The sequence below is a fragment of the Pelmatolapia mariae genome, linkage group LG8 (assembly GCF_036321145.2).
Source record: "Pelmatolapia mariae isolate MD_Pm_ZW linkage group LG8, Pm_UMD_F_2, whole genome shotgun sequence".
NCBI lineage: Eukaryota > Metazoa > Chordata > Actinopteri > Cichliformes > Cichlidae > Pelmatolapia > Pelmatolapia mariae.
In genome coordinates this window covers 8,448,720-8,463,154 of record NC_086234.1, presented here as the reverse complement: position 1 = coordinate 8,463,154, position 14,435 = coordinate 8,448,720, and the positions used below count along the sequence as shown (strand labels likewise).

The 14,435-nt window shown below is 38.5% G+C and overlaps 1 protein-coding gene across 5 annotated transcripts in view; it reads left to right on the top strand.

The window, feature by feature from the left end:
• The window catches only part of sdk2b (sidekick cell adhesion molecule 2b), a 266,359-nt gene that overhangs the window by 72,821 nt on the left and 179,103 nt on the right, over positions 1-14,435 (top strand). For 4 of the 5 annotated variants that reach the window (XM_063482695.1, XM_063482692.1, XM_063482693.1 and 1 more), the window contains exon 2: positions 2,949-3,044. The exons of the other annotated variant lie outside the window; for it this stretch is intronic. In XM_063482695.1, coding sequence (XP_063338765.1) covers positions 2,949-3,044 — 96 coding nt within the window. The remainder of the gene's footprint in view (positions 1-2,948; positions 3,045-14,435) is intronic. 5 annotated transcript variants of the gene reach the window in all.

Genomic DNA, 14,435 nt, shown 5'->3' with positions numbered 1-14,435 from the left:
TAGTTCCATCTGGGCTCCAAATAAAAACTGCCACTACATCAAAAGAAGCTGCTTAATATTGTTTCGGTCTTCAACAATCCTACATGTCAAAGTAGCATAAAGAAGAATGCCAGAAGCCAAGGTTTGCCAGCAGAATATTGTATGCTTCACCAGAAAGGTGTTTTAATACAGAGTTTGAGTTTCATCTAGTGTGATGACAGGTGCAACAAAAGAGACTGTGCAAATCAATTGTTCGCACACCTTTTCTGTGTGGGGGGGAAAAAAGTATGCTGAGGGTATGGGTGGTAGTTACTTTGGCTACCTTGTTATACTTTAGAGATAACATTCAGTGAAAATGAATATGAAAACCTTGGCACACAGTGGTCTGTATTTCTCAAAGTATGGTGATATTTAAAACCAACTCCCTTTGGTTTAGCCACATTTGTCACAAAAAGCTATTCATTAAGTTGTGTTTCATTAGTGCAAGCTGTGCGAACGTCTTATATACTTGAGTATTTCACCTTGAAGAGAGGTATGCGGGTGTCCTACTCTAATGAGAGATTTCTCATTAAGTGCTGAGAAATACGGTAATCTTTTAGTAGTACTGATGTATACCGCGTGGGTGTTTGTACTTCTAAATTAAGCTGTCATATTTTCTCTTTCATATTCACCCAAACACCATTTTTTTACTGTTATTTTACAGAAATACTGTCACCATCTTAGTCTTTTTACTGAGATTTTTTTTTTTAAACACAGATTTTGACATCTGTGTTTGATGTTTTAAACTTCGAGATGACAGGTACCTCACACTGCAGACTCAATCCTTCCCAGTGGAGCATTATTTTAACCTACCACCTTACTAGTCTTTGAGGTTTAGATGTATGTGCTGTCTACCCACTGGGATTCTGCAGTATGGCATTGAGGGGAAGATAGGACAAAAGAAGGAGGGAAGAATAGAGAGTTCAACTTCGGTCTATCACTTTGGAAGTTCTGCAAAGCTTGCAGGAGAGGCTGAGTGGTTTGGAGTGATATGGACTTAACCAGCACAGAACTTAAACCCTTTGCCCACTTCTATGAAGAACTGGGTGACCAGTGTTTGAACTGACCATACTGGAACACCTGGAACATTTTTCCACCCACTTCTGTTTCTGCACAGCGTCAGTGTCATAACTGTATTTTTAATGTTTACATTTCTTTCTTCGTTCCTTTTTTTCTTCTGTTGTCTTTTCTGATGTCGTAGTTCAGCACGCTTTCAGGAGAGTGACACAAAAGTGCTCTTTTCCCACATGCTTTACTTATCTCTTCCACTGCTGTCTTCTCTCTAGCATGGCAGCTATAACAGCCACTCATTCATTACCTACTTGTGCATTTTTTTTCATATCAAGAAGCCAGTTAGATCTGACCCATTCGCTGGCAGTCGAAAGCCCTGGCCCATCAGAGGAGGATTCTAGATTAGAACCCTTTTAAGGCTTGTAATTTCCTCCGGCATTTTTCCTTAAAATTTCCCTCTTATAGTCACTTCTCACACTTAGTGTCACGAATGGCAGGACAGGCTTTAGGTGGCTTATGTAACAGTCCATTAAGTTTGCCGTAGAAATGGCCTGTATTGCCTGAGAGACTGCAGAAGACACCTAGAGATAAGTAATGTCAGAAACAGACAGCGATACGGATGGGGCCCCTTACATCTTTTATGGAACATTAGACTGAGTGAAGAGATGACCTAATTTGAATTGATTTGGCGTATATTTGTGCTCAGGAGAGCACATACAGAGACACGCAGGCACAAAGAGACACACATAGTCATGCATTCACTCCCACATACACACACCGAGACACAGACGCACACACTCAATCACAGCTAATCTAGGTCTCTCTGCCTGTGCGCTACCCAGCTGTAGCTGCATATCTTTGGCAAAATCTTAGATGTTTTCAGCTGAATAAGCTCCAACTTGATTACACTGCACCCCCCACTCCCTCAGTATGTATTAATGAGGCTGTTCCTTCTTGCTGAAATCTGCTTCCATATTGTTGTTGTGCAGTTCACGGTCCAGTGGCCACTGGCCCGCAGATGTAATTGTTTTAATTTGCTAACTGTACTCTCACTCAATTAGGACGAAAGCAGAATTCAGTTTTATTTCCTCTTCCCAGTGCAGAACAGTAAAGTAGACATCTTCCAGAAGCAGCACTTACCGTAGCATGGACAGCCAAACACAGATGTGCATAAACAACCACAGACGTACACAAAAGGACATGAGGAATGTGCTTTTATAGTTCTTTGTTTGTGGTGTTCAAGAATGCATGCTGTGTTCATTTCTAACCCCATCTTTCTTTTCACGAGTATTTTCTGCTCTCTTGCTTTGTCAAGGTTCCTCTGTATACATGCTGTTTAATTAGAATGCTTTGGTTCTGGCCTTTGGCAGTAGGCTTCTTATTACTGCGTCATTTGTATTTGTTTGTGTGTAGCTGTACTTTTTATGGCTCACTCATTTTATTCATCACATTTACTCACTGTACTTTATTTTTTAGACTAGTGGCAGCACACTTTTTTTCATTTTAGCGTGCATTCAGCTAAAATAAATTCTTTTGATTTCTTTACCAGGATACAAAGATATTTCTTGGGATATGTAGCTTTTATGCTTGAGTGCACTCACCAAGAGTTAGTGGGCTTGTGTCAAAGTTTTGCATTTCTACAATTTCTTTAAAAATGAAATTTTTATTTTTAGAGTTATTTCACAAATGTACAACCAAACCATACAAACTAAACTAAATGAACAAGTATGTGAGCCCTGGCTAGCATGCCATGTTCATATGGCCACCACAGAGCTTACTGTAATATTTTTAAAGAACTTAAATAAGCTAAGTAACCTAATGTCCCAGTGAGGATTTTCCACCTAGGTAATGCAATGTGGGACTAGTGTATTACCTAATATCCATCCATCCATCCATTCGCTTCCGCTTATCCTTTTCAGGGTCACGGGGGGCGCTGGAGCCTATCCCAGCTGTCATAGGGCGAGAGGTGGCTGAAGAAATTGCCATGAGGTCCTACACTGTGTTAAAAAATGAAGGTACTGGACATGAGTACTTTTTCACCTCTCATTTCTTTATATCTTGCTTCCAAGGAGCCAGTCTTACTTGTTAAGGTGTTCTTGAGTTGTTGTTCTCCAAGCTTTCTAACGGTCTTTCAAAGTCTTTGTTTGAACATTGGCTGCTTTTTCACTCATGTTCACTCAAGTCCTTGTAAAATTTCATTTTCAGAGCAATGGATGTTTTTTAATCCCCTTTAATCCACACTGACCTGCGAAGCATAAAAAAGCCCCTAATGTAAGGGATGAGCCAGTCTGGTGTCTACTCATTACAGATAACTTAGAAAAGACCAATTTTAAAGAATGGCCTTGTGCACAAACCCATTTGTTCCAATTTCTTTAGTTGAATATATGAAAAATGCCAAAGAAAACAGTTTGACTGGGTAGTAACTCTTTGAAAATAATGTTGTGAGTGCAAGAATGCTATTTTATGCCAAAAAATGTATCATATCTCAGCAAACTATGTAGTGTGTCCTTAAGAAACTCAGGACGCTAGACAAGTGGAAAACGAAAGAAGTGGCAAGCCTAAAAGAACTATCTGCAGCAGATTAACAATACCTGAAAGTCAAAGACCTGACATAAGATTATAAAAATAATACTGAAACAGTGTAGGATCATCTTGATAGAGAATTAATCAAAAGGCGGTCAAGATCCAAAGAAGAGCTTTAAAAATTCCTTCAAGAAGCCTGAAAAACAATTCTTAAAGACCACATAGAGAAATTTTAAGAAAGCTTGCCTAACTTCCCAACTTTAGGCTATGTTGAGAAATAAAGGTGATCACACCAAATATTGAATTTTAATGCCAATAGAATTGTACAAGCTGTTTTTGCCTTAACCTCCCAGGACCTGGCGTCCACATATGTGGACATCACATTTTGGGTTATTTAGACCAAAATACTCAATTTTGCTCTACAAGGGCCTGATATCCACTTACGAGGACATTATACTGCTACTGTTCTATCGAAATTTTAAACGAATTTCCTCATATGTGGCTCTCATTTTTCTTAGAAACAAAAATCAGGTAAAAAAAAAAAATCTGGTAATTCTTTGTTTTTACATTCATCGGGTCCCAATATGCCCAAATATCAAAGAGAAATTAAAAATGCATGCTGTGGAAGAGTTCGGGTCTTAGGAGGTTAATACATCGTCAGAGTCATCAACTGTACCAGAGGTTGGACTGAGTTCTTCAAAAAGAAATGCTATTACAGAAGCTTATAGTTAAGCTGGGTTAATATAGTGCTCTGTACCTTTGATGAACTCTACAAGTGTGTTGTTAAGGTGTAGTTGAACAATTGCTTGCTGAAGGAGATACGGGCAGTAACATTTTAAATGATTTTCCACATGATAAGTGGGAGAAAAGAATCATATACTTATGTTAGAAATCTTTTGAGTAGTATGCCAAAAGGAAAAAAGAGGGCTTCATTTAAATCACAGTCTCAGTGAGAGTTTCAGTGGAAACCGAATCAAAAGACTCAAGAGAGACACAGGCTTTCATCTCAGCTGTTACATCTTGAGTTGGATGGGTGATCTGCCTGTGAATGTTTGACACTTTGTTAACAAAATCTGAGGAAGTCTTGCTTGGCAAAGTCTTACTAAAACCCAGCGTGTGTGTAGCAGCGGTTTTACAAGGATTATGAGGATGTTTTTCAATGAGGTCAGTGAAAAAAAGATTCGACTGCAACTTTGTAGAATCGCATTAAATCTTTCCGTGTTTTCCAGTTTATCTTGAACAGCTTTGCTTAAATTTTTTTTAAAGCAAGAAAGGTTTCGTCAATATTGAAAGCTGCAATTAAAACTGCATGCCATGAACCAACACTGTTAAATGCTTCTATCATTGAATGAGTATGAAGGAAAAGCCCAGCTCAGTAGCATTAGCAACAACAGCTTCATTTGGAACTATGTGAAAAGGAAATACTTTACACCGCCAAAAGGGAAATGTTTAATGACTTAAGCTTTATTCCTGCATACACTACAAACACATTACTTCCTTGGCTTTGCTCCCTCCCAATTACCCTCTTGTCTTTGTTACCCTTTGCCCCACCTTTGTACTCTTTCCCCTTCTTCTCCCGTTTCATCTGCCTTTCTCTTTATACTCAGATTAATTGCCCTTGAATGGTTTTATAATTGAGAGACATTCATGATCTCGCTGACTGCGAAGTTGAGGCAATAATAGCCCTTGGATGTCTTGAAAATAAAGGCAGGTGGCAGAGCACCCTTTCAGCTGATGTTAATAGTTGGGGATGTGTATGGGTGTTTGATGAGTGGGCGTGTGTTTTCCCACTCACAAACATGCTGTAATTGTAAATGAACTGATGAATGCACGTGGAAACTCTTTATAAGAAATCAGCACAACTTTTGACTCAAATATACCCCTCACCAACCCACCCATTCAGATACACATGGACAAGCAAACACATCAAGTACACTAGTCACTACAGAGGCGTCACATATGGAGACGTCTACTTGAAAATGCATCATTCTCTCATTAAAAGTATTTGTGAACACTCTTCTGTAGGTGTTCAGAAATGAATAATTGATGATTCATTTATGAATACAAGGTTGAAGTTGAAGTTCTTTGGATTCTTGCAGTTGCTGGTTTGTTTGCATATAATTGTTTGCATATAATTATAGGCTTCTTATTTCTTTTCATTCTGGTCACAGTGACACATTTCAACCTTGAGTCTTAGTCAGACTGGAGTGCTGGATCACACTGAGAAGCTACAGTGGGACTCAATCGCTAATGCAGATTACTTGGGGGTGAGAACAATCAAGAGTCTGAGTTTGGCTGGGTTATGCATAGACCTTTAAGCTTACATGAGATCATCAAGCCCACTCTGGCTGGGTAGAAAAGACCAGCCAAAAATAAAATCAGAGGAAGATAACAGAAATCTGGCAAAAACAAAGTGGAGCGTTATTGCTTGGAGCAGTTGCTCAACTCTTTACGAATGGAAAAGGATTCATTTTGCAAATGTATGTAAATGTTAAAGTGCTCATTTTTCCCTCCTTATTTTTTAAAATTGAACTCTACTAGAGTAGCTTTACATGATTGACATTAAAAAACAATGACTGACCCTCACTCATATTAAGGATATCCCCTCACAATGACATCATGCGGAACCAAGATCTAATGTAACTGGAATTTAGTTTGCAACAGTCTGAAACCTAAGAGATTGCTTACACATATGGTGTGATGAACTCATTATTTGAAAGTTTTTCCCAAAACTGTTTAGCATCTGCCAGTCCAATGGGTCCCCTTTTGTTACCAATTTCTTACTTTGAACAATATTAACAGATTCCTGCCTAACTGCAAAAATTCCAGAGAGTCGGCTGCTTGCTTAAGCTGTTGTTCTCTGTGACAAACACATTCGCACAGACACATAAAGCAAAGCCTTTGAAATAAACCACACGCACCATTGATTGTCTGGTCGTTTTCTTTGTTCAGGCCCTTGTTTCCATGTGTATAAAAAGTTCTTGAGTTTTTGAGTCATTTTGAAGCATTTTATAGAGAGAAACCCAGCAGTGTAGGACTGTGCTTTAAGGGGTAATATTTCAGCATGGTGTCTGGGCCCTTGAGACCATCTTTAGTTTGACAGCAGCCTACTGTTTTGTGTTAAGGACCGAAAATGTGGCGAGACACGCTTCATTTTAATAATTCTTCATTTAATGGAAAACCAAGCTTTTGCAAGGCATCCACGACCTCTTCTGAGTAAGAAGCAGTGGGAGTTAGTTGAATAAAAAAAGAAAAAAGAAAAGTGTTTTATCCACACATATTTTTCGTAGCTTTTTTTCAAAAAACCAAGTGGCTTTTATATCAACCCAAAAAAGAGCAATCACAAAGATTCGTGCATGTTGCATGAGCAAAATCCTCTTTTTTGTCGAGATTTAGTTGGACATAGAATACATGAACAGCCTTAATAAAAGTAGGAATGATGGGATCAATAAAGCTGGATTGCCACCATGAGGGGAATTGGCAGAGTGCTTCATTGGCTTGGGCTTTAACAGAGAAACTGAGCTAAGTAGAGACTTTCTTTACAGCCCAAGCTGTTCCAATTACTCTCTGATAGACTAGTGCTTCAGTCCCAACTACAGATCTAACTCTTCAGATAAATACAGAGGTTTTTGCTTTGTCCAGTGTACAAAGAAGACAAATTGTTTGCAGAATGATGCATGCAATTTATCGTGGTTTATTTTTGTTTTTTTGTTTTGTAAGATTGTAAGATTGTTCACTTATTATCTGCATAGCCATCAATAATGGAACGCAATCACTCTGGCTGACAGCAAAAATTAAAATCTGTCATGGTTGCGTTATGCATAACAAGCACAAAAGCCAGATGTTTTTATTTTACCTGGAATCTTTTGGTTGCTCATTGTTCCTAGTGAAACCTAGACTCCTTTCTAACTGAGAGGAAAAAAGTGTGTTTTAATGTATTAAGGTGAAAGCCCTGCATTTTTGAAATAGATATGAATGTACAGGATAATGTGCAAGAACTTGACATTTTATGAAATGCAAGTATAAATGGACACTAATGTGTCAGATACAGTTCAGTCTGACACAGGTTTGCTGGAATGGATGAACAGGAAAATATCTGATACCATTTGTCAGTGCAGCTGAATAGAGATTACATATCTAGAGCACAACACAGAGCTCAGTTCTCTCCCTTTTTAGTAGCTGAAAATTGAACAAGTCATATTTAGAGCTATCAGTAGTTTCTAGTCATTTACTTTCTTTTCTGAGATGGTCTCTGTTATTTATCCATTCTCTCGTTTCCCTCATACATCTTTTTCACACGCCATCGCCCTCATTTCTCCTTTTTTTGTCACTCTTTAGCTTTTACTTGGTCATACGCTCAAGCCATAGGGGATGATTGTTCAGTAGTATAGACTGCAGTTTGTTCTGTACTCCTTCAGTTTATAGTCTTCTTGAAAGCTGACAAGATGAAAGAACCATCTTCTCTCTTTGTATGCTCTTTAGCTCATCATCTTCTAGTTCTCTCCACCTTCTCAACCTTCTTTGCTTCTTTTTCATTTTCAGGTATCATCCCTATGATTTTTATTCTCCCTCCCTTTTGCCCACCCCTTCCCTTTTTCTCTCTGCTAATGGAGCTATAATGGAACCATAAGTCTTGAGAGTTGTTTAGCAAATGGCACTGCATGCTCCAGCCAGTCAAAATGAGTTCAGCAGCCCCATGTTACTTGGAAAACGCTTAACATAGTCATATAATATGCATGAAACCCTTTTATTTTTATCTGTAGTAAATGCTTATAAGAAAACTGGATTCTTTTTTTATAATTTTATTTACCTTTACTTTAATTTCTGCCGCAAATATTGGGATTTCATTAAAAATGTTAAGGCATACACTGTGCACAGGTTATATTTTCATTATGTAGTTTGAGCAAGTTTGCAGAAAAATTTGCACACTTATGTAATAAGTTCAAGTTATCACTGCTAAGTTTAGGGATACAATAAGAAATATACACCAATGATTCATGCAGGAACACAAGAGTGATTCCTGCTGAATACAATCTAATCTATACAGTCACTGCAACTATTCACCAATGTCATTACTACAACTGTCACTGCACTGTAATATTTTGCTTTGTTGGATGGAGGGATGTAAGTCCCTTAATAAATCTTAGACATTATTTTTGTGCAGTTTTCTCTTGGTTTTCTTTCATTTTTGGAGTTGTATGTTGTTTATGCAGCTAATGTTATAGTCCTTGTATAATGTTTCTGCTAATGATGCTTTTCTATCATTATTATTATTTTTTATGTTGTGGCTACCTCATACTTACATCAAAGCTTGTTGTTGTGCTGTAGAGGACCTACCTTGAAGGACGAGCTCGATAAAGTCCCCTCAAACAGTTCGACAGTTCCTGCTAACATAAAAAAAACAGGACACTTCTTCCAAAAATAAGAAGTTCTGCCCATCCAAAAATGCCTAATCACTCACTGCTGATAGTAAATAGGTCTTGGCAATAATTGCTCATTTGTTCCAATTCATGCTTCTTCTCGCTGTATTTATTACAGACATTGCATCTCATCACAGTGTTATTGCTCCAATTCTTGGTGATTCTGCATTCAGACGGCAAGCAGTGGGACATCAGTGTTCCGAACGGGAAGCAGCAAGTCATGGCAAGACTCCCCTGTGGCAGCTTGCAGCCTCTTCTGATTCTATTTGTGACCATATTTGCTGAAGTCTGTCACATACACTAATTCCAATATATTAACAGCCAGTGTCAGTTCAATAGATTTGCTACTATATCCACAGACAGTATAAAAGGTGCCACCCTTTTTTAAGGCTCGAGGTGGGCATTTCTGCCATCGCCGTCTTGGTTTCAAAAAATGGTTTTGATGTGGAAGGGCGGGTCTGATCGTGAAATCGCACACTCATTTCCTAAGACTGGTGGTTGGCAATTCACTAGTCAATGATTATACAAATTCATACCATACATATTCCTCTTCTTTAAAACATGGTCAAACTAACATTTATGAAACAGACTCAATTTTTTATTCAGTATGGTCCAAAATGAATGTCTGAGTCCATAAATTCAGCAGCGGTCAAGTCAGAAAGTTGGTTTCGTGTAGACTTCTATGGGACCAGAAGTCTTTTTTCAACCACAGCTATCGCTATTTTGTGGCCTTCAGGTAGAATTCAAATTTTTAGGCACTTCTGCTTTGGCTTTTTACCAACCCGGAAGCTGCATTCATTTATACTGTTCTTATATCATGAAAACTGTTGATAGATGAAAAAAAATTCATTTCAAAATTTATATTTTTAAAGTTCAATACTCTTTTACTTGCTCAGCTGATATTTACCTGCATTATCACTGCTGTAAATCAATGAAACTCTCCTGCTTGCAGTTTTTCTCCTCTATTCTAGGAAATTGGGCAAACCCTGTCTCAAACTCTTTCTCTTACTCTCTCGCTCTCTCTCTGCTGCCAGAAACCTTCCAGTATCCCATCAGCGTGACTTCCAGCGTCTTCTTCTTCTTCAATAAATAATTAAGCTAATTGAAAATAAAACAATGAAACTATTTAGTGTCCTGACCATAACATGTTTATCGAACGCCATTTGTTCATCATTCATTTTCTGTTTGTTATTATAATTCCTTGCTAGCTTCGAGGTCAGATATATTCTTTAGATTCCCATATTTCTTTCACTGGGATATAAAGTCATAAAATTAAAAGAAGAAAGCTCTTAGATTTAAGTTTGTTCATTTATGACAATGCCTATTCTAATTGTGTTTTTCTTTTTCTTATTTTTCCTGGTGCTGCTCACTCGGAATGTTTGCAAATAAAGGTAAGAACCCTTTTTTATTATGCATGTATTTTGTGTATTGTGACGCTGAAGCAGAAATTTACAAATGGCTTAGGGGACTTACTAAGACCTCTTTGGATAATTGCTTTAAGAAAGTAATTAGAAAAGTCTTGGATTGGAAAGTAAGTAAACAAACAGTGACATACAACAAAGTATGTGGAAAAAAACTTGAAATTCTTAATAAACAGCTACACACCAGTATTTCTTCCTTGTTTTTGCTGTATAAGTTTTATGCCTTGGATGAATTGAGAAGACATTGTATAAGTATATATAAGGGGGGGGTATTTTCTTATTTGTTGTTGTGAAGAATACGTTGTGGTTTGCAGTGAGACCTTGGGGTTGCTGTCAGCAAAAAGTTTCCTGACAGCTTTTGTTTGCTGGCTATTCTCCAGCGATATCAGTCAAACACTATTGATGGCAAAGACGGAAGATCAAATCAAGACTGAATTCGGAAAGCAAATACGCAACAAAGACTGTGGACTCAAATTCAAGGAGTGAATTATTTTCATGGACGAGTTTTGTCTTTTTTTCTTTTTTTTGGGTCTGGGAATTTCAGCTGTTGCCATGAGTATTTAATTAATTGATTTTATTGTAGTAAGTCTAACTTTTCTTCGAAGAACTACAGTGTTTTCCCTTGGGTTGTTTCTCTTGTACTCTAAACTAGCCCATAGGGATTACATAACACCATCATAACATTTAAGCTACCTCCACGGTTGAGCCAAATAACAATGATGTACATCCCATTCAGTGGATGTGAACAGAGAAAGTAGTCACACAGCAGTCACTGCACTCCACTTTCATCCTGGCAAATTCCTTGAACAGCACTTCATTCTAGCCCTTGCCAGCTCTAATAGGCCAGGCCATGATGCCAAGATCAGGTGCTGAGTCCATAATCTCGCACTTCCTTTTGCAGTCATGAATAGAAATTAATGTTGGTGGTTTGAGGCTGATTACAGTACATGGAGACTTGCATTTAGCAGTGATTCAGTACAGGTTGAGCTTTAATAAAGCCCTGCAAACAAGGTGAGTGGGCGGCCAGGCTTTGTGGATAAACCCCCCCATACAGACAAGGACGATCTGTCGTTGCATTGGCAGAGACAATAAGTCACTCTGGCACAATAGGAGAAGGGTCCCCAGCTCTCGATGAGGCGTTCCATATGGGATGAATAGCATCTCTAATGATCACCCCTTTGCTTATTACCGCTGTGATTACGAGCCATTTGTTTGCTTTATCAAGGCCTTAAACCCCAGGGGATTTAATGAGAGTTGGGATGTAAAACTGTCTCCCTCAAGGATGGGAAGGTCACAGGAACTGCTTGATGTGGCATGGAGGATGGGGTTTTTTTGTTGTTTTTTTAACACATTCCTCTTTGTTGTTTGTGAGTTTGTGCTGATCGCACCCTCAGATGCTGTCAGAATTATTAATGGCTTCTGCTGGAATGACAATGCGAGTTGGGTTTCATAAAACCAACAGAGAAGAAAACGTGGATGAATATAATTTTTGGATGTCGAAGCATTACTGATGATTAGGGGTTTTGTAATGTGGTTTTAGCTGATGAAGAAAACGTGTCTAGGATAAAGAAAAGGGTGATCATACAGAAAAAAGACTTCTAAAAATGGCAGAATGAGTGGTATTGTTGTGGCTGTCGAGGGTATAGTCGTATAATTGTTCTCATTACAGCACCATCATGACTTGTATTGTTATTATGCCTAACTGCATCAGATGCCATTTCCCCTTCATCTTTCGCTGCAGTCTCCCTGGGCTTCATTATCAATAATTAAGAAATGGCAGGCACACCCGAGTCTGCTGCAGCCACCTGACGGGATGGATGCACACACACACACGCGCGCAAACACACATACAAGTACAAGACGTACCAGAGCGATGGCAGGAGGTTTGGGCGGCCTTCATATCTCTATGTTCTTCATTAACCTTTCAGTAAGACTCACAAGGCAGCTGGTGATATGCAGTAAATAATGAGTGAGAGCCTAGTCAAGAATCTGTGTATAAGTAATTAATGTTTGTTTGTCGCGCTCGTCTCCCTAGAATCAGCAGATAATTTTCGCTCTTCGTGTTTGTTACCTGCGGGTCACGCAATATGGCTGACATTTGGGTTGACGTACTCGTCAAACCATCTTTTGAGAGGATTAGGCCACGCACTACAGCTCTGCTTGCCAGTATCAAAAATCTATAATGACTTCTTGTTACATATTATGTCCTTGCTTTTGACAGTAGAAAGTACAATGATAATATGTTGATATAGTAATGGGGGTTAGATGTTCAGTCAGACCCAGAATTTCACTCTTCGGTTTAAGGTTAAATCAAGCCATAATCACAATTAGTAGTACTATCTAGTGCACTTTTTTTCTATAAAGTTCATGGTGCACCCTCTTCTGGTGCTCCTTGGCCCAGTCATTAAAATTACTAATTGATTATGGGCCAAGACCGCAGCCAGAGAGGCACTGTATCAATTATTAAGCTGCATTAATAGATTAAAAGGGATAAATGTGCAGAGCATTTAACTTCTGTAACCCACAGAAAGTGGAAGCAATTATAGAGTACCTCTTTGACCATTCAAACCAAAAAAAAAAAAACCTCTCTGTAGTAAAATTGGTGCTGAAGCTGTTCACCCTAAGTGCTCACAGTCTGACCCTTCTAATGGCATTGAGCATAATTAACAACACAGGTCTACATTTTCTACGTTTTCTTTCTCTTAAGCCACATTTCCACGACGAGAACTTTCCACGGGAACTAGGTTCCTTCGGAGGAACTTCAAGCCAGTGTACATTTAACACCCCTTTAAAAAAAATCTCTGCTTGGGGGTGTGGTACTTCATGAAAGTTTGGGAAGGTGGAGCCTGCAAAGCTAAGATTTTCTAATCTAATCAGGTACTCAAAGGTAGAAATCCTTTTTTTTTACTTTGCTGGAATTTGGGGGATTTTACTAAGTTAATATAAAAGTTAATCGCAATTATCAGGATGACTCAAATATCATCTGGCGATTTCAGTGTTGTCGCTCATTTTATATGGTATCGTCATTGTTCTGTTAAATAACTTTGCCCCATACCTCTTGTTTCTGAACTGGAGTGGGGGAAGAGGTGGAAAAATGACATTTGACCAACATTTGAAAACTTTTGTTGCTTTTTTATATAGAAATGATTCTGATTACATAATACTAACTATTCTAATAATCATCTTTTTTCCTATTGACACATTGCTCCCTTCTTGTCTTCTTGCTTTGGCTTGCTTAGACTTAAGTGCCTTCTGTTTTGTTTTTTTTCCTCAATGTTTCAGCACTTTCTTATCATTATATAAAGGCATTGTATCACAAAGTCCAATATTATGTCATCAGTACATATGAATTTAGAGTAAATGTTGGAAATAACCACATGTTTAGGAGGTACAGGAAAGCAAACCCGCCTTTTATGACAAATGACACATCAGTCAGCTGGGCAGCGAATTGATCGGGCGGCCTCTGGCTGCGATTTATGCCTGCCATTCCTCTCCCATTTGAAGGGGGAGGTGTCAGGAATTGACAGAGTTATGTACAAGTCCTCAGCATGATTGGTGACCCCAAGGTGGGCTCTTTCCCAACCCTCCAGTTTCTCCCCTTGCAAAAACCTACACAGGACGAGGTGGGCTTTGATGTGAAATGATGGAGAGAAGGATATAGCGAGTTGATTTGTATAGCAAAAAAACCCAGCATGTATATAATAACTCTCAACTCTGATTAGGATGAAACTTCTACTTGTCCTGCCACTCCTTGATTAAATTTCACATCTTAAAATGGCTCCTGTGGCATTGCATTTTAGAGTTACAGTGTGATATGAAAGGTGCCCATTTTTCAGCAGAAATTTCTATTAAATTAAATAATCAGCAAGTTTGTGTTTCATGGTCACCTACAAATTGGAGAGAAAAAAAACTAAAAAGAAAGAAAAGATTAAACACAAAGAAAAAGAGCTACACCACCTGCCATGTCCAATCTGACTGCTCTCCTTCACTTGCTTAACTGACCTGAATAAATCAGGAGATTGAATGCCAATAAATGTTTCAT